The sequence below is a fragment of the Chiloscyllium plagiosum genome, unplaced genomic scaffold (assembly GCF_037043375.1).
Source record: "Chiloscyllium plagiosum isolate Xiang-an unplaced genomic scaffold, Cpla_swu_hap1 HiC_scaffold_2, whole genome shotgun sequence".
Classification (NCBI taxonomy): Eukaryota; Metazoa; Chordata; class Chondrichthyes; order Orectolobiformes; family Hemiscylliidae; genus Chiloscyllium; species Chiloscyllium plagiosum.
Genome location: NW_028270140.1, coordinates 114,718,553 through 114,744,961, shown reverse-complemented (window position 1 = coordinate 114,744,961; position 26,409 = coordinate 114,718,553). Strand labels below are relative to the sequence as shown.

Genomic DNA, 26,409 nt, shown 5'->3' with positions numbered 1-26,409 from the left:
CTCACACTGCTCCAGGACTCACTCCCCTCACACTGCTCCAGGACTCACTCCCCTCACACTGCTCCGGAACTCACTGTCCTCACACTGCTCCGGGACTCACTGTCCATGCACTGTTCCGGGACTCGTTGCACTCATGCATCGCGACGCGGCTCACTGTGTTCCAGTGAAAGGCGAGCTGATCAAGCAGAATTGTGTTTTCTCATTGATCTCTTTGAACTTTTTAATATGTTTTTGGAGATGTACTCATTCAGACAGGTGAAGAGTATTGCATCAGAATTTTGAGTTGAGCTTTGTAAATTAGTTGACAGGTAATGGGGAGTCTAGAGGTGAATTACTCAATACAGACCCCAGCATCTGACCTGTTCTTGTGGCCTCAGTACTTGCCTGACAGCCCAGTGAATAGTTTGCTGATTAGTAACCCTTAATAATGGTAATGCTCTTGAACAAGTCAGGAGATGGTTGTACTCTGTATTGCTTGACATGGTCATTGTCTAGCTTTTGCATGATACAAATGCTACTTTTTACATATAGCCAATCCTGACTGTTGGTCTGGTTTGACTGCTCTGCTTTTCCAGTGCCACACTTTTTGACGTTGGCCTGACTGCAGATAAACACAGATTACATCTGAGGAGTTGAAAGTTTTACTGAACACCATATAATCATTAGCAAACGTTTCTATTTCTGATACTATAATGGAGAGAATGTCATTAATAAAGTTACTGAAGATGGTTGGGTCTGCCCTTAGGAACTCCTGCATAGATGTCCTAGATAACGACAGATATCTTCTTCTGTGCAAGGATCCATTGATTCCAACCAGAGGAGAGATTTCCTCAATTTGCAGTGAGTTTAGCTTTGGTTTGGTAGGTTTACTGGCATCACATAGTCTAATGCTGTCTTTATAACAGATCACATGTCATTTGGAATTCAGTTCTTTATTTCCATTTTTAAACGTAAACTGTAAAAGGTTGGAACTCTGTGGCCTGTGGATACTCAAAATGGATATCGGTGAACAACTTACTGCTGAGTGGGAGCTGCATAATATCACTGCTCCTTCTATCGCTCTGCTGATGATAATGGAAAACTGGACATGTTCCATTTTTCCTGGATTAAACATCTCTGGGCAATTCTCCAAACTGTGGGGTCAATGTCAATTTATGGTGTAACCAAGTTTCTAAGCAATCTTAATGTTGATTGAATTAGATTAGATTACTTACAGTGTGGAAACAGGCCCTTCGGCCCAACAAGTCCACACCGACCCGTCGAAGCGCAACCCACCCATACCCCTACATTTATCCCTTACCTAACACTACAGGCAATTTAGCATGGCCAATTCATCTGACCTGCACATCTTTGGATTGTGGGAGGAAACCGGAGCACCCGGAGGAAACCCATACAGACACGGGGAGAACGTGCAAACTCCACACAGTCAGTCGCCTGAGGCGGGAATTGAACCCGGGTCTCTGGCGCTGTGAGGCAGCAGTGCTAACCACTGTGCCGATTTTTTGCATTCCAATTCTATCTCACCCAAAATGAACCCAGTGTTTTTTCTGTTATTGTTTTTCAAAATAGCTTGACAATGTTCAGGATGAAGCTTGATTGACACCCCCTCCACCACTGTTAATAACCACTGCCTTTGCCATTGCTAGCCAGTGGCAGCAGTGTACCATCTACAAGCTTACTGAGAAATTCACTAACGTTTCTTCATCAGTTCCTTGAAAATCCACAACTGCTACAATCTAGAAGGGCAGCAAATGCATGGGAATACCTCTATCTGCATATTGCTTCCAAGCTGAACCCCATCTGCACTTGGAACTTACATTGCTGTTCCATCACTGTCATTGGCTAAAAAAATCTTGCTGTGCCATCTGAACAGTATGGGTGGGTGTACCTACACAACAAGGACTTCAGCAGATTAGGAAAGCAAAATCATCCTTTCAAGAACAATTAGGGATTGGTAAAAAATGATGATGTAGCTAGCATACTTTTTTTCCATGAATGCATTTAAAAAAAACTCTTTGAAGACTCCTTCTCCTGTCTTTAAAACTTGCTTTTTGATCTAATTTTGTATTATGAGCAAATTTAGTTGCAATCCATTCAGTACCTTCTATTCAATCCATTAACATAATGTGTGAATAATTGAAACCGCAGCATTGATTGCTATGGCACTTCACTTGCTATGACTTGCCAAACCTAAAATTGAACCAGTTATCCGTACTTTAGTTCTGCAAAATTCTAATCATTCAAGGGCATAAGTCAATTCTAATCATGAAGGGTCTCAACCATATTCTGGAGCTGGAAGCAGTATCCAATCTAGACCCATCCCTCTACTTTTCCTTTGATTAATGCACCTAACCTACACATCCCTAAACACTATAGGCAAGTTAGCATGGCCAATTCACCTGACCTGCACATCTTTAGAATGTGGGAAGAAAGCCACACAGACATGGGGAGAACTTGCAAACTTCACACGGATAGTCATTCAAGGCTGGAATTGAACCTGGGTCCCTAGCACAGTAAGACAGCAGTGCTAACCAGTGAGCTACTGTGCCACCCACAAAGTTCTAATGGCTTAGGACCTAGTGGGGTAGAGCGATTAGTGGTCAGTTGTAAGGGTCACAGAAAATGGTAGTTTTTCTTGAAGACAAGGAAAACCGTCTGTGAACATGGGGCTAAGTTACATGGAATTGGAGATGAGTGAATAGTGTCATGTTTAAGTCAAACAGGGTGGAGTGACCAGTTTCTTATTATGTGTCATTTTCTTGGAAATCTGTTTTTATTTGGGTGGGTGCAATCGCTGCAAAACAACATGTTTTCACAGTTGCTTGTCTGCGCAAGCACCCAAAAGGTGTGAGCCAATATTGACGGAATTCATTTAAATTTCACAGTATTCGACAGTGAGTGTCCAACTCACAATATTTGTGTTGCTTGTTCAGATGTAAAAGTGCTATACTCTGTCCTTCTGCGTTCACAAAGAGAATAAAACTGTTTCCAAGACACAAGGAATGTGGGTCAATGTCCTGCTTCTTCCCTAAAGAACACAAATCCACTAAACAAATGCAAGGAGATAATAGATGGATGCACATTATATTAGTCTCCTACTCCCATACAATGTTCAAGACACCTGACAGATGGGAAAACAACCATTGGGAATGTATGATAGTGAGACAGGAGGGCCCCTTCAATCGCATTATTGAGCAGGCATGCATGGTGGCTATGCACTCAAATGAATGCAAGTACGAAGCATCTATTAAACCTTGTACCTTTTCTCTTAAGTAGGGGGTACAGTCATCAAGACCAAAAAAGAAAACAATAAAGTGGATTAATGTTTGTAGCCTTCACTGACCAATAGGTTTCATTGTCTAGTTGCTCTTTCTGGCCATCTTGCAAAGGACTCCTGGCACTCAGGAAAGATGTGTTGGATTTTTCTTTCGCTGAGGAGCAGAATTGGAAGATGGTGAAGTCCAATGTCATGTCCTTAAACAGTGTGCCAGCTCTCCAACATGGTCCCACCTCCTTGTGACTTTGGAGGTGGTGGCTGAACCTGTATACTGGCCATGACAGTTCAGTTATAAATGACACAGTCAAGCTAATTGGTCAGTGATCCCTCAGATTCCAACCTCAGGCGACTGTCTGTATGGAGTTTGCACATTCTCCCTGTGTCTGCGTGAGTTTCCTCCGGGTGCCTTTCCTCCCACAATCCAAAGCTAAGTTGGTTAGGTCAATTGGCCATGCTAAGTTGCCCATAGTCTTCAGGGATATGCAGGCTAGGTGCATTAGTCAGGGGAAATGCAGTGTAATAGGGTAGAGGAATGGGTCTGGGTGGGATATTCCTTGGAGGGTTGGTGTGGACTTGTTAGGCCAAATGGCCTATTTCCACACTGGGATTCTATGATAGCTATGAACATCTGTCAGGATACCTGAGCCTTCAAATGAAAGAGGAGCTTAATTTTATCACCGCATGGTTTTGCATAGTGGCAGAACTTTGTTGCATGGGGAAATGGAACTGTAAGCCCCAGAGTTGACTTCCTTCTCTTTCCTCTGCCACTGCCTTCCACATGTGGTCATGTTGCTGAGCCTCAAAGTGTCATCCACCTTGCTGGTTCAGGAGTCTCACACTGAGTATTGTCAGTTTTCTCCTCCCGGTCAGTGGCATTAATGTCTACATACTTTAGCATGACAAGTGTATCCTTATCCCTTTTCCTTTGGCCATCCTTTAAGTGCTGACCTTAACCTAGCTGGGAAAGAATTTTTGCTTGGAGGTGGGGGTCTTCTGGAGCATCTGGATGCCATGCCCCATACATCAAAATTGGCTCTTCAGGACCAGTGCTTCAGGGAGACACAGTTGCCTCGAGGACACTCCCATTTGATCCTTAGGGTTCAAAGCAGGATCCACTGATGAAACATTCTCAAAGATATTTGTATGATGTTGGTAGTCAGTCAAGGTTTTGCAGCAATGCAGCAATGTCAACTGAACAGCTTTATTGAATAGGGTCTTTGTTGAGTTTCCAAGGTCCCTGTTGTGAAATACATAACAACCCAGCTGAAAGAAAGCAGCCCTGGAACAGATGACTTGTGGCTGGACTCCTCCATCAATGGTAGTCCCTTGAAAAAGGTGGCTGCTGAGTTATGGGAACTACTGCACATACTCCCAAACCACTCTGTCAATATGAGTGGCATGGGGGACTGCTCAATTGGCCTGGGAAAGCTGGTGGCGATCCTTTGTCTCAGAAACGTTTCAGGACAGGCCAATTATCTTGCAGGAGATGTTGATGACGTTGAGCATTATGGAGAGAGCCATCATTGTCACAGTCATCTGAAAACTGAAGCTCATCAATGTGAATGGTGTTGAGTTTTGTTTTTGATCAGAAATGACCATATTTGAAGTGCATCCCATCCAGATCACACTGGCTGCTGACACTGGCTGGTCACCTTGGATGAAGTGGACAATAATGCTCAGCTAGATGAGGGTGATCACACAACCTTTTCTTGGGTCTTCTGGTGTCTTGGTACCAGGTGGTGGTTCATTATATGCTCATACATCAGTGGTCCATCAAGCAAAATTCAGAACCTTGCATGGCCCTCATGACAAACAGATCCCTGCCTCAGACCATGATGTAGTCTGGGATGTGTCAATGCCCAGAAAGTGATTTGGGGATTGGGCTTCCACACGTGAATGCCTGTGTGTGTTCAATCAGGCCATGATGGATGCACCTGGTCAAGAGTAGACATAGGTAATGGCATTGACCATCCCCCATGACAGTTTTGACAATAGGTTCACTCCAATTTTGTGGTCACATCCAATTCATGCATTCTAACTCCCAGAAGAATGATATTGTTGTCCCTGGAATTGGAAGCAAAGAAACCATCACTAACACCCTCAAACCTCTCCATGACTTCATAATTGGAACCTGAAATTGAGGAATATTTGTTGAGGTCAGTGGGTTATTGGTTACAGCTGACTTGGAGTCACCACCAGCCTCTCACTAACCCCGGAGGATGTTCAGAGAGCATACTAATGATCCTGCTCCCCATGACAAAACCAAATCCATTTCGAATACAGCCTAGCTCCCTTCCCAAAAGAAGGTCATCCTCAGCTCTTCTTCCAATGAGCTTGGTTCTCCTTAAAGTAGCAATATTGATGTTGTGTCTCATTAGTTTCCAGGCCACTTCATCCAAGGTGATCATATGTTGGGCGTATATTCCCGGTTCCACTGCTAATCCTGCAGTGTTAGTTTCCCAGCCAAGAAAGTGTGAGACAGGCTCATTGTGGGTCACATTTACTAGCCACCTTTTCATTCAGGGTGAGTATGGCGATCCTGAAGAGAGCTGCTTAACGCAGTTGCAAATACTGAAAGACACACATGTCCCAACAGAGTGCCTGATGACCATTGCGTATCCGTTGCCTGTGTGCAGAATCTTGGCTGTAAGTCTATAAAGCCATAAGACAAATCCAAGGTCAACAGGACAAATGTAAGTCAGCTTATTAGCACCCCATCAGTCTAGTCTTAATGATCAGTAAAGTGATGGAAGGTGTCAAGAACAGTGCTATCAAGTTACACTTGCTCAGCAATAACCCACTCAGTGATGCTTGGTTTGGGTTCAGCTCCTGACCTCATTACAGCCTTGGTTCAAAACATGGACGTAAGAGCTGAATTCCAGGAGTAAGGTGAAAGGGACAGCCCTTGACATCATGGCTATATTCAGCTGACTGTGGCATCAAGGACCCCAAGCAAAACTGGAATCAATGGGTATCGGGGGCAAATTCTCTGCCAGTTGGAGTTATACCTAGAACATGGGAAAACGGCTGTGGTTGTTGAAGGTCAGTCAGCTCAGCTCCAGGACATCTCCACAGGAGTTCCTCAGGGTAGAGTCCTAGGCCCAACCATCTTCAGCTGCTTCATCAATGACCTTCCCTTCACCAGAAAATCAGAAGTGTGTGTTTGCCAGTGATTGTACAATGTTCAGCACCAATGCTCAATAAGGAGAAAAATTCGGGACTCAGACACTGAAGCAGTCCAGGTTCAAGTGCAACAGGATCTGGACAACATCCAAGTTTGGGTTGACAAATTGTAAGTAACATTCACACCATACAATTGCCAGACAATAACCACCTCCATTAAGAGACAATCTAATCACTACCCCATGATATTCAATCACTAAATCCACGGACATCAACATTTTGGGACAGTGCCATCAACCAGAAACTCAACTTGACTCACCACGTAACTATAGTGGCTAGAGGAGAGCAGATCAGAGACTGGGAATACTGCTGCAAGTAACTCACCACTCACTCCCAAAAGCCTGTCCATCACCTACAAGGTCCAAGTCAGAAGTGTGATGGACTACTCACTGCTTGCCTGGATGGATGCAGCTCCAACTATACTCAAGAAGCTTGACACCATCCAGGACAAAGCAGCCCACTTTGATTGCTTGTTGATGTGGTGCCATTCACTCCCTCCACCATCACCGCTTAGTAGCAGCAGTGTGTACTCTCGACAAGATACACTGCAGAAACTCACGAAAGATCCTTAGATACACCTTCCAATTCCACAACCACTTCAATCTCGAAGGACAAGGGGAGCAGACACACGGGAGCACCCTAAGAGCACCTCCAAGCCTCTCAACATCTTGACTTGGAAATATGTCACTGCTTCTTCACTGTCACAAGGTTAACATCCCAGGATTGCCTCCCTAAAGGCATTGTGAGTTTTGCTACAGCCTATGGACTGCAGTGTTCCAGTAAAACATATCCTGGCATTGTAGGGAGTCTAGAGAACATTCATAAGGCTGATACCAGATAGGGAGGAACTGCCTTATGAAGGCAGCTCACCACCGCCTTTGCATTTGCAAATAGAGATGGGCAATAAATGTTAGCCAGTTAAGATGACCACATCCTGCAAGTGAATGAAATATATAAAAAACAGGAGTAGAAGTAAGCCTTTCAGCCCATTGAGTGTGTTCTGCCATTTGTGAAATTGTGGCTTATCTGATAATCCTCATGTCCACTTTCCTCCTTTTTAACCTATAAGTGCTGATTCCCTTTTTGACTAAAAATACTTACCTCAGTCCTGAATATACTTAACAATCCAACCTCTAAAGCCCTCGGTGGTACAGAATTCCACAGTTTTGTTAGCCTCGAAAAGAAAAAAAATCCTCCTCAGCTCTGTCTTAACTTTGTGAACCATTATGCTGAGATTATGCCGCCTGATCCTATATTCTCCACCAAGAGGAAACAATTTTTCCACAACTACAGAGAATGCTCGAGAAACTCAGCAAGTGTGAGTTTGTTTTGTTTTTCCCATCTACATGACCACTAAGAACCTTACATGTTTCAATAATGGAACTTTGCATTCTTCTCTATTCCTATGAGTACAAGCTCAGCCTATTCAATGCCACTTCATAAGGCAATCCCTCCCTGTCTGTAATCAGCCTATTGAATGCTCTCTAGACTCCCTATAATGCCAGGATATGTTTTCTTAGATGAGGAGCCCAAAACAGTGCACGGTATTCCAGCAGTGCTTTCACTGGTGCCTTGTATAATTTTAACAAAGCCCCCCCCTATTTTTATATTCCATTCCCTTTGAAATAAAGACCAACATTCTATTTGCCTTCCCTATTACCTGCTGATCTTAGATGCTAGCTTTTTGTGATTCAGGCTCAAGGACTCCAAAAATCCTCTGTTCTATAGCTTTCTGTAGTCTTTCTCAATTTAAATAAAAAACAGGAGTAGAAGTAAGCCTTTCAGCCCATTGAGTGTGTTCTGCCATTTGTGAAATTGTGGCTTATCTGATAATCCTCATGTCCACTTTCTTCTCTATTCTTCTTGCCAAGGAGGATATCCTCATATTTTCTCCTATTGTATTTCATATTCCAAGTTTTTGTCTGCTTACTTAACCTGTCTATTCCCCTCTGCAAGCTCCCTCACCACCCGACGCCTGGAGGATGAATGCCTCATCTTCCGCCTCAGAACACTTCAACCCCAGGGCATCAATGTGGACTTCACCACTTTCCTCATTTCCCCTTCCCCCACCTCACCCCAGTTCTAACCTTCCAGTTCAGCACCATCCTCATGACTTGTCCTACCTGCCAATCTCCCTTCCCACCTATCCACTCCACCCTCCCCTCTGACCTATCACCTCCATCCCCACCCCCATTCACCTATTGTACTCTTTGCTCCCTTCCCCCTTCTTCCCCTCTGACCTATCACCTCCATCCCCACCCCCATTCACCTATTGTACTCTTTGCTCCCTTCCCCAACCCTCCCCTCTGGCCTATCACCTCCATCCCCACTCCCATTCACCTATTGTACTCTTTGCTACCTTCTCTCCAGCCCCTCCCACCCCCCCCCCCCCACCCCCAACTTATCTCTCCACCCCGGAGGCTCCCTGCCTACATTCGTGATGCAAGGCTTTTGCCCAAAACATCGATTTTCCTGCTCCTTGGATGCTGCCTGATCTGCTGTGCTTTTCCAGCACCACTCTAATCTAGACTCTATGTATCGAACTCAACAATTTCCTTCCCACCTAATTTTGTGTCACCTGTAAACTTGGTGAGAGAACCTTCACTTTCCTCATCTATGTCATTAATTTATATTATAGATAATTGTTGCCTCAGCACTAATTCCTATGGCACTCCATTACTTACAGGTTGCCATTCTGAAAGGGCCCCCTTTATCCCAATTCACTATCTTCCATTAGTTAGCCAATCCCTTATCCATGATTATATCCAACACCCAACATAATGGGTTCTTATTTAGCAGCTTATGTGTGACAAGTTATCAAGTGCTTTTTGTTATGAAGTTGAAGGTATGTTCTGAACCTTTAAGAGAGAGTGAATACTCTCTTGCACTGAGGGTTTGCAGGCACCTGTCATGTGACCGATTAGCAGTCTCAGAGAGTATTGTAAAATTGAAAATATGCAGCATTTGGCTGTAAACTAGATAGCTGAGTTGCGCTGAGCACAATTCGAATCTAACCAATCAGTTTAAATTATGCCCCAGGATACTAAAACCTAATCGTGTTTGAATGTTTTGTTTTTGCTAATCCCAAACCAATGAGACGATCCAATGTTTGGGGTATAAAGAAGCAGGCATTTTGCAGGTTAGACAGAGAGTAAACTGCCATCAAGAGAAACTGCCATTCAAAACCCTCTCTACCAAAGGTACCTTTTTACGTATGGAACACCTTTGCAGTAAAAGACAGAAAGCAACCTAGGCAGATCTTCAGCTGAAAGAAGGATGACACCGTAGATGACAGCCATTGTGTCATTTTGAAATTAAGTTGATGTCATGTTAATACAGGTGGTTTTTGGAACAGTATGTTGTTATAGTGTTGGAGACAGAGAAGAAGCAGTTTAGAGAAAGGAGCTTAGAGTTGTAAATAGTTATTGTTTAATATTTACTTTTAGAGTTAAACAATAAATTAATATTTTTCTTTAAATAGTGGAATTTGGAAGTTCTCTGTTACTCATACTTTAACAGATTATGAGGCGAGGTGAGCTTTTCTTGGTGTTTGGTTTAATTAGCAGAGGGATTCATGGCCATGTTGTAACAGTTTGGGGGCTCGGGTCTGTGATTTGGACAGGTTTAGACAGATCCAGTCTGAGATTTTGACAGATTTTGACAGATTTGAGGTACAAAAGATCCCAGCAGATTTAAACACTTGCCAGTTCATTAAATAAAATGTCGATAAGACAATTTGTTTAATTTTGGTAACTTGTGGTTGGTTAAATTAAAAGTGAGAGAATTGGCTCCTAAGATTGCTAAAGAAGTTCTGGGGTTTGAAGATGATTCCCAAATTTGACAAGAAAGTTTAAAAAGACATAAAAAGGCCATACTGTTAGAATTAGCAAATAGATTCAAACTGGATCGAAACAAGGACAAAAGTAAAGCTGAAATTGTAAGGGAATTAATTAAGCGCTTAGGTGTGTCAGAGAAACAGACAAGTGCAGTAGAGTTAGAAAAACTTAAATTACAATTGAAGAAAATGAAGTTAGAAGATAAAGAAAGGAAAAGAAGAGCCAAGAGAGAAGAATGAGAGAGAGAGAAGAGAGAATAAGAGAAAGGGAGAGCAAAGAAAGAGAGAGAGAGGAAAAAGAAAGGGATGTAAGGTTCTTACCCGAACAAAGAGAGAAGAAAGAGGAAAAGAGAGAGAATTGGAATTTCAGAAGTTGTGAATTAGTCGGGAAAGTCAAGTTAACAGGATGGAGATGAAGAGAGAAGGCAGTGATATATACAAATATGTCAAACCTCTGCCACATTTTGATGAGAAAGATGTCAAAGCCTTCTTTATTTCATTTTAAAAATTGAGTAGGCAGATGGAGTGGTCAGAGGACTTGTGGGAAATGCTAGTTCAGACTAAGCTGGCAGGCAGAACTAGTGAGGTATTTGCAGCGCTGTCAGATGAGGGGTCAAGAGATTATGAAGAGGTCAAACAGTCTTTTTGAGTGTGTATGAATTGGTTTTGGAAGCGTATAGACAGCGGTTCAGAAACATAAAGAAAGAACTAAATTAGACTCATATGGAGTTCGAAATAATTAAACATGATCATTTTGATAGATGAGTGTGGGCCTTAAAAAAAGATAAGACCTATGAGGCTCTAAGAGAAATTATTCTGCTGGAGGAGTTTAAAGACTTACTCCCAGTGTTTATAAGAATTCATGTGGATGAACAGAAAGTTCAAGAAGTGTGAAGAGCAGCAAAAATGGCAGATGAATATGCATTGGTGCATAAGGCAAAATTTAGCTTCCGGCATGAATTTCATCCTGTGAGGGATAGAAATTGGGAGCGGGGAGATCCCACACTATGAAACAAAAGAGTAGAGCACACTGGTGATAGTTTACCACAGGTTAAAAAAGAAGCCCAAGAGGGTGGAAAGGAGATGAAAGGCTTCAGCTTTTCCACTGTGGTAAAGTGGGACATGGAAAGTCCCAGTGCTGGTTGTTAGAGAAAGGCACTGTGGGAAAACATGTGGTAAAAGAAGCTAAGCCACTGGCATTAGTGAAAGTAGTAAAGGAAAACCTGAGAAAATTCGAGGAGCTGCAAGAGAGTGCACAGCTTAGGCAGGGGCTGGCGATGGAGTTAGTGCCTGATCTCTACAAAGACTTTGCCACTGTGGGTAAAGTTTACTTAGAAAGAACAAGGACAGAAGGGAAAGAAGTTGTCATTTTGAGAGATACAGCACCTAATCAGTCTCTAAAAGTCAGAGATGAACGTATTTGCACTCATTCTGGCCTGTTACGTGAAAGAGGGATTGATGGACAGAAATGTAGCATTTCCCTATGTAAGATTAGGTTGGAGTGCCAACTCAAGACTGGGAATGTAAAAGGTGGGAATGATTGACAGAGTGTCATTTCCAGGAACACATTTTGTTCTTGGGAAAGATTTAGCAGGATCTAAGGTAGGAGTGACACCCCTTGTTGTGGAGAAGCCAAAGGAAGACTAGGGAACTGAGGAGTTAAAGGAAAAATACCCTGGAATTTTCCCAGACTGTGTAGTAGCAAGATTCCCCTATTTTAAGTCACAGTACGAAGCAAAACCTAACAAGAAAGACGATGGAGTTGAGGTTTCAGTTGGCGTGCAGCCTGTTTGATGTAATGGTGCAGGAAAAATCTGAACAGACAGAAGGTCAGGCTAAAGTGTTTAGTCCTGAAAAGCTAATGGACTTACAACAGAAAGACAAGACAATACAAGATATATGTATTGATGCATACTCAGAAAAGGAGTCAGAATGTATTCCAGAGGTTTATTATCTGAAAGATAGAATTCTAAAACAAAAATGGAGACCACAGCAGGTTAGTGCAGAGGTGAAGTGGGCGGAAGTGCACCAGATTGTGCTGTTGGTAGCATAAGTGTTATGGGGAGCACATGAATTACCAATAGGACCTTGGTGTACCTTGGTGTACGGAAGACTCAGGCTAAGGTTCAAAAGCATTTCTATTGACCTGGAATACACAAAGATGTGGTTAACTTCTGTCATACCGGTACATTGATAGTTTTTTCAGTATTCCAGCAGTTTTGCAAGCCTAAAGATTAATGGAATATTACGACTAGTGCATTCAGTATCCCTTAGTTATTTCTTTTAATATTCTAAGATGCAATCGGTCAGGTCCAGGGAATTTATCAGTCTTTAGTCTCTACATTTTCCCTAGTCCTGCTTCTCTACCAATAATTATTGTCTTATTTCCTCATGCCTTTCTCCCCCTTGATTAATTAGATGATTGAAATATAACTGTACAGAATTTTATGAAACAACTCTCTGGACTCCATCCTCCTACTCCATCTTGCATTTGAAGTACAGCAATCAAATGTGTTCCCTTTCTTTGGAAAACTTCTGTCAGATGTTGTCTACTACTGCCCATTACAAGTTTAGCTTCAATGAGTAATATAAGCATTGGGATTCCTACAGTTCCACACACTATATGATTGCCATTATCGACAATCTCATAACCATTGAGCTATTACTCACTGCGCAAGTTGGATGCACATCAAAGCCATCCTGCAAAATAGTTAAAAGTCTCCCAAGACCAGGTTATAGTCCAACAGGTTTATTTGGAAGCACTAGCTTTAGAAGTGCTGCTGCTTCATCAGGTGATGAAGACAGGTGTCCACCTGATGAAAAAGGAGCGCTTTGAAAGTCAGTGCTTCCAAACAAACTTGTTGGACCATAACCTGGTGGTGTGTGATTTTTAACTTTGTCCACCCCAATCCAAACCAGCATCTCCAAATCATGGTTGCAAGATAGTGGTTACCCTGAGCTGATGGTTTCTCATATATCAGGCAAACTCATTAATGGGCCTTAGATTACAACTTCCAGTTCTGAAAAGTGCTCATAATTCTGCAAGAGTAAGGTATTTTACAAATTTGAACAGTAGGTAAAGATAGTGATTTCATGCTGCTATTTTGCTATCGCAACAAAAACGGGTGGTCACCATTGACAGGAAGTGGCTACTAGATCTATAATACAAATGAATAATGTGCTATTTAATTTCACTAGAGTATGCTGATAAATACATTTATGAACACTGCACCTAGTTAAACTTAATAAGATTGAGAAATGAATCAGAGAATGGATTTGCCAATGTAAAACCATGAGCTACCAAAGTCAACTTGTTGGTTTTAAATTTCAAAACAAAAACCTGGCAATTGTCAGGTATTAAATTGTCAGTCATCACCTAACTGGTACATGTATCCACCAATGAGAATCCATTTGTCAACCAATCAATACTTGCTTCTCCTATCACAGAAACATTGTTCTCTTTTTATTAGTATTCTTGTGAAGGTCCTCATGAATGAAAGATGAAAAGATTCAACAAAATGTGTCTTGTTTTTGCAATACTCAATTAATGAATTATTGCAGAAGTGAAGGATTTACATAGAACAAAAAACAAAGAAAATGTACAGCCCAGGAATAGGCCCTTCGGCCCTCCAAGCCTGAGCTGATCCAAATGTACTTTTTTAACCTGTTGGTCAATTCCTAAGCATCTGTATCCCTCTGCTCCCCACCTTCTCATGCATCTGTCCAGCCGCATCTTAAATGACTCTACCATGCCTGCCTCTACCACCTCTGCTGGCAATGCATTCCAGACACCCACCACCCTCTGTGTGAAGTACTTGCCACGTGTATCTCGCGTAAACTGTTCACCTCTCGCCTTGAAAGCGTGACCTCTCGTTATTGAATCCTTCACCTTAGGTAAAAGCTTATCTCTATCTACTCTGTCCATACCCTTCATGATTTTGTAAAGCTCAATCAGGATTCCCCCCTCAATCTCCTTTTTGCTAGTGAAAATAAACCTAACCTACTCAACCTCTCTTTATAGCTAGCACCTTCCATATCAGGTAAGAAGCTCATAAATCTTCTCTGCACCCTCTCCAAAGCGTCCACATCCTTTTGGTAATGCGGCAACCAGAACTGTACACAATATACTAAATGCAGCCCAACCAATGTCTTGTACAATTTTAACATGACTTGCCAGCTCTTGTACTCAATACCCTGTCCAATGAAGGCAAGCATACCATATGCCTTCTTGACCACTCTATCCACCTGTGCAGTAACCTTCAGGGTACAATGGACCTGCACTCCCAGATCTCTCTGCCCATCAACTTTTCCCAAGGCTCTTCCGTTCATTGAATAATTCACTCTAGTATTAGATTTGCCTAAATGCATCACTTCACATTTGTCTGGATTGAACTCCATCTGCCACCTTTCCGCCCAACTCTCCAGTCTATCTATATCCTCCTGTACTCTTTGACAGCATCTTTTGCTTTCTGCTACTCCACCAATCTTCGTGTCATCTGCAAACTTGCTGATCATACCAACAGTGCCCTCTTCCAGATCATTTATGTATATCACAAACAACAGTGGCCCCAACACTGACCCCTGTGGAACACCACTGGTCACCTTTCTCTATTTCGAGAAACTCCCTTCAACTACTACTCTCTGTCTCCTGTTGCTCAACCAGTTCTTTATCCACCTAGCTAGAACACCCTGCACACCATGTGACTTCACTTTCTCCATTAGTTTACCATGGGGAACCTTATCAAACGCCTTACTAAAATCCATGTATATGACATCAACAGCCCTTACTTCATCTATCAACTTGGTCACTTCCTTGAAGAACTCTATTCAGTTGGTAAGGCACGATCTCCCCCGCACAAAACCATGTTGCCTATCACTGATAAGCTCATTATTTTCTAAATATAAATAGATCCTATCCGTCAATATCTTCTCCAGCAACTTTCCCACCACTGACATCAGGCTCACTGGTCTGTAGTTACCCGGAATATCCCTACTACCTTTCTTGTACAGGGGGACAACATGAGCAACCTTCCAGTCCTTCGGCACCTCACCTGTGTTTAAGATGCCATAAAGATATCTGTCAGGGCCCCAGCTATTTCCTCTCACACCTCCCTCAGCAACCTGGGATAGATCTCATCCGTCCTGGGGATTTGTCCACCTTAATAGCTTCTAGCCACCCAACACATCTTCCCTACTTATGCCAACGTGATCCAGACTAATCAAACTTCTATCTCTAATCTCAACATTCATCATGTTGCTCTCCTCAGTGAGCACTGATGCAAAGTAATCATTCAGAATCTCACCCATTCTCTCAGGTTCAGCACACACCCTTCCTTCATTATCCTTTAGTAGGCCAATCCTTTCTCTAGTTACCCCCTTGCTTCTTATATAAGAATAAAATGCTTTGGAATTCTCCTTAATTCTGCTCACGAAAGCTATTTCATGACCCCACTTAGCCCACTTGATTCCTCATTTAAGACTGGTCCTACTCTTCCAATATTCCTCCAGGGCCCATTCTGTTCTTAGCTGCCTAGACCTTATGTACCCTTTCCTCTTGGCTAGTCGTACAATTTCTCCTGTCATCCATGGTTCACGAATCTTGCCTTTCCTATCCTTTGCCTTCAACAGGACATGCCTATCCTGCACTATCTTTAACCTATCTTTGAAATCCTCCCACACATCAAATATGGACTTCCCTTCAAATGGCTGAGTCCAATCCACATTTTCCAGCTCCTGCCTAATTTTGATATAATTGACCTTGGCCCAGTTTAGTAATCTTCTCTTAGGACCACTCTCATCTTTGTCGACTAATAATCTAAAACTTACAGAATTGTGGTCACTTTCTCAAAGAAATCCCCCACCCTAACTTCTACCACCTGGCCTGGCTCATTCCCCAGTACCAGGTCCAATATGGCCCCTTCCCTCGTCGGACTATTGACATCCTGCTCTAGAAAACTCACCTAGATGCTTCTGACAAATTCTACCCCATCCAGACCTCTGACGCTAAAGTAAATTAAAATCTCCCATCACCACTACCCTATTGCCTCTACATATTCCATAATCTGTTTACCTATTTGTTTTTCTACCTCATGCTTACTGTTGGGAGGCCTGCAATACAGCCCCAACAATGTAACTGCACCCTTCTTATTTCTCAGTTCCACCCATAATGCCTCACCACCCAAGCCCTCCATAGTGTCCTCCTGAAGCACAGCTGTGATATCATCCCTGACCAGCAATGCAACTCCACCCCCTACTTCTACTTCCCTCCCTGTCTGAAGCATCTATAACATGGAACATTTAGTTGCCAATCATGCCCTTCCTTTAACCAATCTCTGTGATTGCAAAAACGTCATACTCCCAGGCACCAATCCAAGCCCTAAAGTTCATCTGCTTTACACACTATACTCCTTGCATTAAAGTAGATGCATTTCAGGCCACCAGTTCTTTTGCGCTTATCTGCTCTCTGCTTACTCTTCCCTTTATTAATGCTATCTTCATGATTCTTACATTCTCCAGTTTCCACCTCATTGTCTACTGTGTTTTCTCTTCTGGTTCCCAGCCCCCTGCCACATTAGTTTCGACACACAGCTTTCCTTCATTATCCTTTAGTGGACCATGGATACAACTGAATTTTAATAGCACAAACATAATGATTTATTTCATTACTACTTTTTATTTTACTATTCGTAATTTACAGAAAAGGTAACAATAACAATTTCAACATTTTACTTCACCTTTACAAGAATTATGGCCTCTAACCCAATTTCATACGATCACAAGAAATAAGAGCAGAAATAGATCCTTTGGCTCACCGAGTCTGCTTCTCTATTTAATACAATCAGGGCTGATCTTAGGTTTCAACCTCAGCTTACTGCCTGTTCCCCATATCCCTCAATTCTCTGAGACCAAACATCTGTCTTTCACAACCTTAAATATATTCAACAATGGAACATCCACAACCCTCTGAGGCAGAAAATTCCAAAGAGTCACATCCTTTTCAGTGAAGAAATTTCTTCTCATTTGACCTAAATGATAAACTCTGATGTTTTAGCTTCCCTGATAAGTGGAAACAATTTTTCAGCATCTACCCTGTCAAATCCTTTCAGGAGTTTGCACATTTCAGTGAGATTGTCTCTCATTTTTCTAAACTCTGGAAAATATAGACCCAATTTACTCAGCCTCACACCATAGAATAACACCCTCAACCCAGGGACTAATATAGTGAACCTATCGTGTACTGCCTCCTTAATACATATAATTTCCTTAATGTGGAAAATAAAGTGCATACAAAACTCCTGATGTGTTCTCACTAAAGCTATGTATAATTACAATAAGACCTCTGTATTCCTATACTCCAAACCTCTTACAAAAAAGGCAACATGCCATGTGCCTTCCATATTCATTCCTATGCTTTTTTTTTGAGCACTAGAGATTTGGCATCACTGGCTGGGCCAGCATTTATTGCCTGTTCCTGGTCGCTCTTGATAAGTGCCTTCTTGAACTGTTGCAGTTCATGTTAACTCTCTGCACACTTTGAAGGGGCATTCACAAATTCCTTTGACCATCAACACTTTAAAATTTTACTTTAAACATTCAGATCTCTTTATTTCTGGGGTTGTGGTGTGTTGGGAGAAGTTGAATATGGGGGCGGCACAGTGCCAGGGACCCAGGTTTGACTCCGACCTTGGGCGACTGCCTGTGTGGAGTTTGCACATTCTCCCCGTGTCTGCGTGAGTTTCCTTCAGGTGCTCCGGTTTCCTCCCACAATCCAAAGATGTGCAAGTCAGGTGGATTGGCCATTCAAAATTGCCCGTAGTGTTAGGTGCATTAGTAAATGGGTCTGGGTGGTTTACTCTTTGGAGGGTCAGCCTGGATTTGGTGGGCCGAAGGGCCTGTTTCCACACTGGAGGGAATCTAATCAATCTTTACAGTAGTATTTTATGCAGAGATGTTTGAGCTATTTCCTATTTTGCTTACATTTGCATACAAAATGAGAAATCACAAAAGCAGTACACAGTCTTACTCAAACTATCAAACAAATTTTGTGATTAAAACTACCTTAACTTGTGATTTGATATTCTATAACTATTCACAAAATGCTGTTTTTACCGTCACGTAGAACTCCATTCACTCGAATCTGATGTTGAGGTCGAGCAGTGCTTTCTTCTCCTTCATTAGTCTTGTGTCCATGAAATAAGGCAACCTCCATCTCTAAACCCGTGAACAAACAACAATCAGAATAAAAAAAAAGCACTTATCAAAAACTAAGATAAAAGCTTAGTTTGTGCATCATTTGACCTTTTAAGGCTATACCATATTTTTCTTCATACCATTAAAATGAAAGCAAAGTACTGTGAATATTGGTGATCTGAAAACCAGAACTGTTGGAGAAACTCAGCAAGTTTTCCAGCATCTGTGGATAGAAAAAGTGTTGACATGTTGCTTCCAAGATGACTCTTCTTCAGACTGAAGCAGGTTGGGAAATTATGACTTTACATTATTCTGAAGGGGAAGGAGGGTCATATTTAGTAGATGGTGAGGGTACTCAAATTAAAAGGCAAAGTGAGTGGCATTAGTAGTAAAGGAGGAATATTAGTAAAGAACAGATGTTAATGGTAGGTGATACTAGCAGAAAACTTTGACTGAAAATTTTAACACCTGACCTTTTCATTCCTCTCTCCTGACTTATACATTAACAATCTGGTCGAAGGAACTGAGGGCATTGTTGCTGAGTTTGCAGATGACACAACAATAGGTGGAGGGACAAGCACTGTTGAGGAGATGGGGAAGTTGCAGAAAGACTTGGACAGGCAATGAGAGTGGGCAAGGAAGTGGCAGATTGAATACAATGTGGAAATATATGAGGTTATGCACCCTGGTAGGAAGAATAGAGGCATTAACTATTTTCTAAATAGGGAAAGGTTTCCAAAATCTGAAGCACAAAGGGACTTGGGAGACCTATTTCAGGATTCTCTTAAGGTTAACATGCAGGTTCAGTTGGCAGTTAGGAAGTCAAATGTAGTGTTAGCATTCATTTCAAGAGGACTAGAAAACATTGTAGAGATGTACTGCTGAGGATGTATAAGGCTCTGGTCAGACCACCCATGAAATATTGCGAGCAGTATTGGGCCCTGTACCTCAGGAAGGATGTGCTGGCATTGGAAGGGGTCCAGATAAGGTTTACAAAAATGATTCCTGAGTTGAAGGGCTTATCATATAAGGAGAAGTTGAGGACTCTGTGTCTGAACTTGATGGATTTTAAGACGATGAGGGAGCACCTCGTTGAAGCTTACATTATAATGAGACCCGGATTGAGTGGATGTGGAGAAGATGTTTCCATTAGTAGGACAGACTAAGAACAAAGGTAAAGCCTCAAAGTGAGTGAATGAATGACTCTTGAAATATGAGATGAGAAGGAATTTCTTCAGCCAGATTTGTGAAAATTTCAACTTTTGAGGAAGTTTGGTAATCTATGTTGAATTGTGCCAATGTTTGTGTCCACGAGGTCGTTTACTGATACATGTATAAGGTCAAGGTCACATAGCTCAATATCCAACAATAAATTTGGATGACTTCAATTGCCATGTGAGTAAATAATTTACCTTGCCATGAACACTAAGTAAAAGTTCACTGAATCTGATTCTGGTATGAAATTTACTCCAAAATACATTACTGCTAAGAATTTAATGAAACCCCTACGGCGTCTCAAATTTATTGCATTTTGATATACAGGTCGTTCTGCTATAACGCCACAGTTGTGTTCCTCTGCAACCTTGTGCTACCGAAAATCATGCTATGGAAAACCGCTACAGAAAATCACACAATGGAAAGCCGGTACAGAAAATCACGCTGTAGAAGATCGCTGATAGAAAATCACTATACCCATTTAGTAGCAAGTTTGTGTTATTCAAACAATGTCTACCATTGGCCAATCCCATTATAGCCGATTCACACTGATGAAATGTGGGTTATAGTAGAACAGCCTGTATTTGAAACAGATCCAACAAGTGAATAAATATTCTACTTCATGATTTCTCATGAGGTATATTCTACAATAATCTCTTGATACGAGTAGTAAAATAAATTTCTGTAAACGATAGCTGTAGGTTAACATGTATCTTTGTCAAAAACAATTTTCAAAAAAATCTTGGTGATGGAGAAACCAGATCAATGCCAACAGCACCTTGCATTTAAACAGCACCTTCAGGAAAGTAAAATATCCATTATACTTCACAGACCTGTCATCAGGCATAAATTGACAAAAGGGCAGGCAAGCATTTAGGGATATATGAATGAAGAGATCAAGATTGATCAGCTGAAAGGTTGAGGGATGAAGGCAAAACCACACAATAATTGAATGAAGAAACTGAAAGATTTAGATAGGATGAGAGTTTGAGGAGTTTTCTGAAGATTTAGAATTAGAATTAGAATCCCTACAGTGTGGAAACAGGCTCTTCGGCCCAACAAGTCCACACTGACCCTCCGAAGAGTAATCCACCCAGCCTACATTTCCTCTGAATAATGCACTTCACCTATATATCTCTGAATGCTGTGGGCAATTTAGCATGGCCAATTCACCTAACCTGCACATCTTTGGATTGTGGGAGGAAACCGGAGCACCCGGAGGAAACCAACACAGACACGGGGAGAATGTGCAACCTCCACACAGACAGTCACCCAAAGGTGGAATCAAACCAGGTTCCTGGCACTGTGAGGCAGCGGTGCTAACCACTGAGCTACCGTCCCGCCTAGATTCTGGACACTACAAAAATATGATTCATTAGGGTATGGTACATGATTAGAATTTTAATCTTGTGGTATTTGTTGGCTGATAATCAATGTAGGGATGATGGAATAATCGGGTCTGATAAGAGTTAGAATACAGTCATAATCTTTTAAGAATTCACATTTATGGAGGATGATGGTGGGAGGCCACCCAGGACAGCACAGATGGTCAGTTGTGGAGGTAACAAAAAGCATGAATGAGTGTTTGAGCATTGGGCTGCAGACAGGTGATAAGACATTTGTGGAGGTTTTGGTGACAGATAGAATATAGGTAAGAAGCTCAGCTCAACTTCATACATTTGGTTCGGGGCTGGGCACCAGTTTACGGTAATGGCTAGCTGTGGGGATTGCACTTTGTATACATGCAAGATGTCCTGGTTCAAATCCTGCACAAGTGCTGTGTTTTTTGGGGCAGCACAGTGGCTTAGTGGTTAGCACCGCTGCTTCACAGTGCCAGGACCCACATTTGATTCCAGCCTCGGGAGACTGTCTATATGGAGTTTGCACATTCTCCACGTGCCTGCATGGGTTTCCTCTGGGTGCTCCAGTTTCCTCCCACAATCCAAAGATTTGCAGGTTAGGTGAATTGGCCATGCTAAATTGCCTGTAGTGTTCAGGGATGTATAGGTTAGGTGCATTAGCCGGGGTAAATGTAAAGTAACAGGGGTAGGGGAATAGGTCTGGGTTAGTTACTCTTTGGAGGGTCAGTGTTGACTTGTTGGGCTGAAGGGCCTGTTTCCACACTGTCGGGATTCTATGATACAGGTAGGTGACACTGTGAAAAATAAAGAGCTGAAAATGTGTTGCTGGAAAAGCGCAGCAGGTCAGGCAGCATCCAGGGAACAGGAGAATCGACGTTTCGGGCATAAGCCTTCCTGAAGAAGGGCTCATGCCCGAAATGTCGATTCTCCTGTTCCGTGGTTGCTGCCTGACCTGCTGCGCTTTTCCAGCAACACATTTTCAGCTCTGATCTCCAGCATCTGCAGACCTCACTTTCTCCTCTGTGAAAAATAAAGACCCAATTCTATCACATCTTCAAAGAATTCCCAAAGCACTTTACAGTAAATGAAGTACTTTTGAAATGTCATTGCTGATGTAATGTTGGAAATACAGTCTCGTTAGTCCTGCGAAGGTAAACCGAAAGCAGCAAGGAAGCGATGGCTAGGGACTGGAGTTGGAAGCAGGAGCTGTAGACAATGGCTTATACTTTCTAGGCCTTGACCACTTCAAATACTTTTCACAACTTTCAGTTAAAAATTTTCTTTGACCACAAATTGCTGGAAGAGCATACTACTAACAAAATGTGGGACCTTTGAGAAAAATCTATTGTTCAGGTCAATCTCCAAAGCCCAGGTAATTTAAAATACCAAGATCTGGAAAAAATAGGGTGAACAAGCATAACATTACGTACGAAAACAAAAGAAAGGGAGAGAAATCCAACCAGAGAGGAAACTCAAACATTAATTAAATGTTAAGTAAGTAATTTTAAAAATGTATAAAAATGAATTAATTACCTGCTAGAAAGATAGGTTAAGGTTTAAATATTTCCTCCTCTCAGTTGGTGAGACTGCCTGACTGCAGGGGGAGAAAAGCTGTATTATTAAAAGGTTCCTTTAATCAATAAGTACCAGTCATAATTTTATGCCGTATTTTAGTTAATCTTCTTGCAAATGCAGCAACGTCTTGAAACTTGCAGATAAGTTGATGACAAGCTTTTCCTTGAGATTAGTGTCACAGCAGTTTGGCAAGTTAGGGGGTGCAATTTTCCTCATTATAAAATATTGGTTATTTACATGTAAGTAATGGTATTTGCATTAAGTTCCTCGTGTTTTCTCTGTAACTTATACATGTATTTGTTTAGTAGGAATTTGATGCAATTAGTACAACACTCTCCACATGTACAATTCCCAAGTGTAGCAGCAATTACACAAATACAGCAATTCGACTAGTGAGTTTTGGTTTTTGAACAGATTTAGCTGAACTAAATCGTCTAACTCTGTTTCTGTAACTCAATACACTTGCTTATTTGTGAATCACATTTAGAACACAAGGTTAAATAATATGTCCTAAATTAAAATCACTTTCCCATAAGGAAGTATGTCATAATGGTGAGCCACATTTCTGAACCATAATTTTAATATTAGAACCCTATTACTGCTTTGTGCCTAAATGCCCCAAACATCCTCTTTCTAATTACATTTAGTACTTATTTCTGTTTACCTCCAGGTTACTGTGCATCTAGCTCTACAGGTGGTCCCTGATTTACGAATGCCCAACTTACCAATGTTTGTACTTACGCACATGATCCCATACATAATTTTAGAGATCGACAAATGAACATTTCCTGTACTTATAAATGGCTACTTTCAATTGTTCTGAATCGTGTTCCAACTTGCATACATATCAACTTGGAAACAGATCCAAGAACGAAACCTCTTTGCAGCACCTTGCCTCATTCCTCCCTTCTGGCTCCCTCACCCACCACCCTTCTCCCAAGACCATCTTCTGAGCATGAAGGAGCAGGTGAGCTGGTAAACAGGAGGGAGAATGAGGGCCTGAGTGCCTGAGAGGAAAGCGGTGAGCACGAGTGAGTGAGAAAGTAGAGAAACAACCTAAGATCTGTTGTGTTTCCTAGTATTTTCTGATTTTATTTCAGACTTCCAGCACCCGCAGTATTTTGCTTTTGAATAAGTTTAATTTGGTGGCCTCTGGAGGAACCATGGTTACTTGATAGATAAAAGGGTGTCACTCACCTGGTTTTATGCTAGATTAAGAAGAATGTTTCAACAGTTGAGCAAACACGAAGCCAACTTTTCTCTCAATATCTTATTTACACAATAGAATTACCAACGCATTTTTGTCAAACACAAAATCTCAATTGTAATCAAATGTAGAAAAGCAATGTTATGTAAACGTTATTTAAAACAAACTCACTAATGAGGCCACCAGAGAAAAAAATTAAAGTAAAATTTCCTATATAGTCAGCGCACTTCCTTCTATTGGAGTATATGAATATAATGCAGTTTAAAGCAAGTCTTTGGCAATTTATAAAGAGGCTAGCTGTCAGTAATAAGATTACTCACGTCTGAGAAAAGACGTCCACTTGACAGCAGGATTCAGACTGATGTCAGGAAAGTCGCTCTCACCAATAACTCCTTGTCAGCAAAAACTGAGAGCAAGTTAACACTGTCACTGCTGGACTGTCATGCAACTATAAAGATCCCAGATACCTTAACTCACAAAATGACGTATCTAATCACAACTAACCCATTATGGCAAATGAAGCATGAGTTTTATTTAAGAGATTTATTAAACCTTAGAAAAAAAACAAACAAGCCAATGAAATCAACACAAACTCTTAAGGTGTAACTTGATATAACCTGCATGCCCATTTTCCATTACTCTACCTTTGGGTTTGAGGGAATAGTGGAGGGATTCTGTAGCCATTCTTGTAGCCAATCTCCATTAGTGGGTGGCACGGTGGCACAGTGGTTAGCACTGCTGCCTCACAGTACCTGAGACCCGGGTTCAATTCCCGCCTCAGGCGACTCTCTGTGTGGAGTTTGCACGTTCTCCCCGTGTCTGCGTGGGTTTCCTCAGGGTGCTCTGGTTTCCTCTCACAATCCAAAAATGTGCAGGTCAGGTGAATTGGCCATGCTAAATTGCCCGTAGTGTTAGGTGAAGGGGTAAATGTAGAGGAATGGGTCTGGGTGGGTTGCGCTTCGGCGGTTCGGTGTGGACTTGTTGGGCCAAAGGGCCTGTTTCCACACTGTAAGTAATCTTAAAAAAAATCTAAAAGGTCTTCCCTTTACTCTAAGGCTAGGTCCTTGGGTCCTAGTTCATCTACCAATGGAAACATCTTCCCAACATCTATTCTGTCCAGGCCATCCAGTATTCTGCATGTTTCAATTAGATCCCCCTCATCCTTCTGAACTCCAAGGAGTATAAACCCAGAGTCCTCAAACGTTCCTCATATGTTAAGCTTTTCATTCCTGGACCATTCTCATGAACCTCCTCTGAACATATTTCAGGACCACTACATCCTTCTTAATATGTGGGGCCCAAAACTGTGCACAATACTCCAAATGTGGTCTGATCAGAGCCTTATAGATCCTCAGAAGTACATCCCTGCTTTTATATTCAAGTCCTCTCAAAATGCCATCATTACATTTGCTTTCCTAACTACTGACTCAATCTGCAAGTTTACCTTGAGAGAATCCTAGATGCTCCTTAGACTTCTGAATTTTCTACCCTTTTAGAAAATAGTCTCTGCCTCTATTCTTGCTAACAAAATACATGACCTCACACTTTCCCACGTTGTACTCAATACAGAGCAACTTCGATTATCTGAATACCAATTATCTGAAAATCAGATTATCCGAAGGAGATCTCGAGGTCCTGATGGAAACATTACATCCAAGACGTGTTTCCAACAGTGATCGCATCTTTTGTTTACAGTGATTAAACAGGCACTGTCTCTAAATGACTGTCTGCCTATCCTCTCTCTGTCCTCACACTTTGTGTGTGTGTGTGTGTGTGCACACGTGTGTGTGTGTGTGCGCACGTGTGTGTGCTATTTAGAGACTTATCCCACAAAGGCAACTGCAGCAATCTTGTTGTTGGTGTCCAGTCCAGCTGCGCTGGAGAGGGGCCATGTGTGTATGGGGCTGGGAGGGGCGGGTGAGGGGCGGTATTGAACGGGGTTGGGGGCGGGGGTGTGTTGAGGGTAGGGGGTGGTGTTGGACAGGTTTGGGGCGGGGAGACGGGGCTCACGCGTTGTGTGCTTCTGCAGTCTCCCGAACAGGTAGCAGACTTTAAAAACTCCGAGCCCCAGAGGAAAGGCATTTAATCGATTAACCGAATAATCGATTATCCAAACAAAATAGTGCCCATCCATCAAGTTCAGATAATCAAGGTTTCCCTATATATATAAATACTAAACAAAAATAGAAATTGCTGGATAAGCTCAGCAGGTCTTGCAGTATCTGTGGAGGGAAATCAGGGTTAACGTTTCAGGTCAAGTCATAGAGTCATAGAGATGTACATCAAGGAAGCCGACGCTTTGGTCCAACCCGTCCATGCCGACCAGATATCCCAACCCAACCTAGTCCCACCTGCCAGCACCCAGTCCATATCCCTCCAAACCCTTCCTATTCATATACCCATCCAAATGCCTTTTAAATGTTGCAATTATACCAGCCTCCATCTCTCCCTCATTCCATACACGTACCACCCTCTGCGTGAAGAAGTCCCATCCTCAACCCGAAACATTAACTCTGATTTCTCTCTACAGATTCCACCAGACCTGCTGAGCATATCCAGCAATTTC

At 42.0% G+C, this 26,409-nt stretch overlaps 1 protein-coding gene across 2 annotated transcripts in view; it reads right to left on the bottom strand.

The window, feature by feature from the left end:
• LOC122559080 (xanthine dehydrogenase-like) overlaps positions 1 to 24,241 on the bottom strand; it is a 191,825-nt gene extending 167,584 nt beyond the window's left edge. Inside the window, exons 1-3 of one of the 2 annotated variants that reach the window (XM_087999784.1) lie at positions 24,164 to 24,241; positions 22,595 to 22,655; positions 18,405 to 18,506 (exon numbers count right to left, since the gene is read on the bottom strand). In XM_087999784.1, the coding sequence (XP_087855910.1) occupies positions 18,405 to 18,504 (100 nt within the window). In that variant the 5' untranslated portion in view covers positions 18,505 to 18,506; positions 22,595 to 22,655; positions 24,164 to 24,241. Of the gene's footprint in view, positions 1 to 18,404; positions 18,507 to 22,594; positions 22,656 to 23,833; positions 23,853 to 24,163 lie in introns of those variants that run through there. The other variant, XM_087999786.1, reaches the window with a different exon arrangement.
• Between the last annotated feature and the right edge of the window lie 2,168 nt (positions 24,242 to 26,409).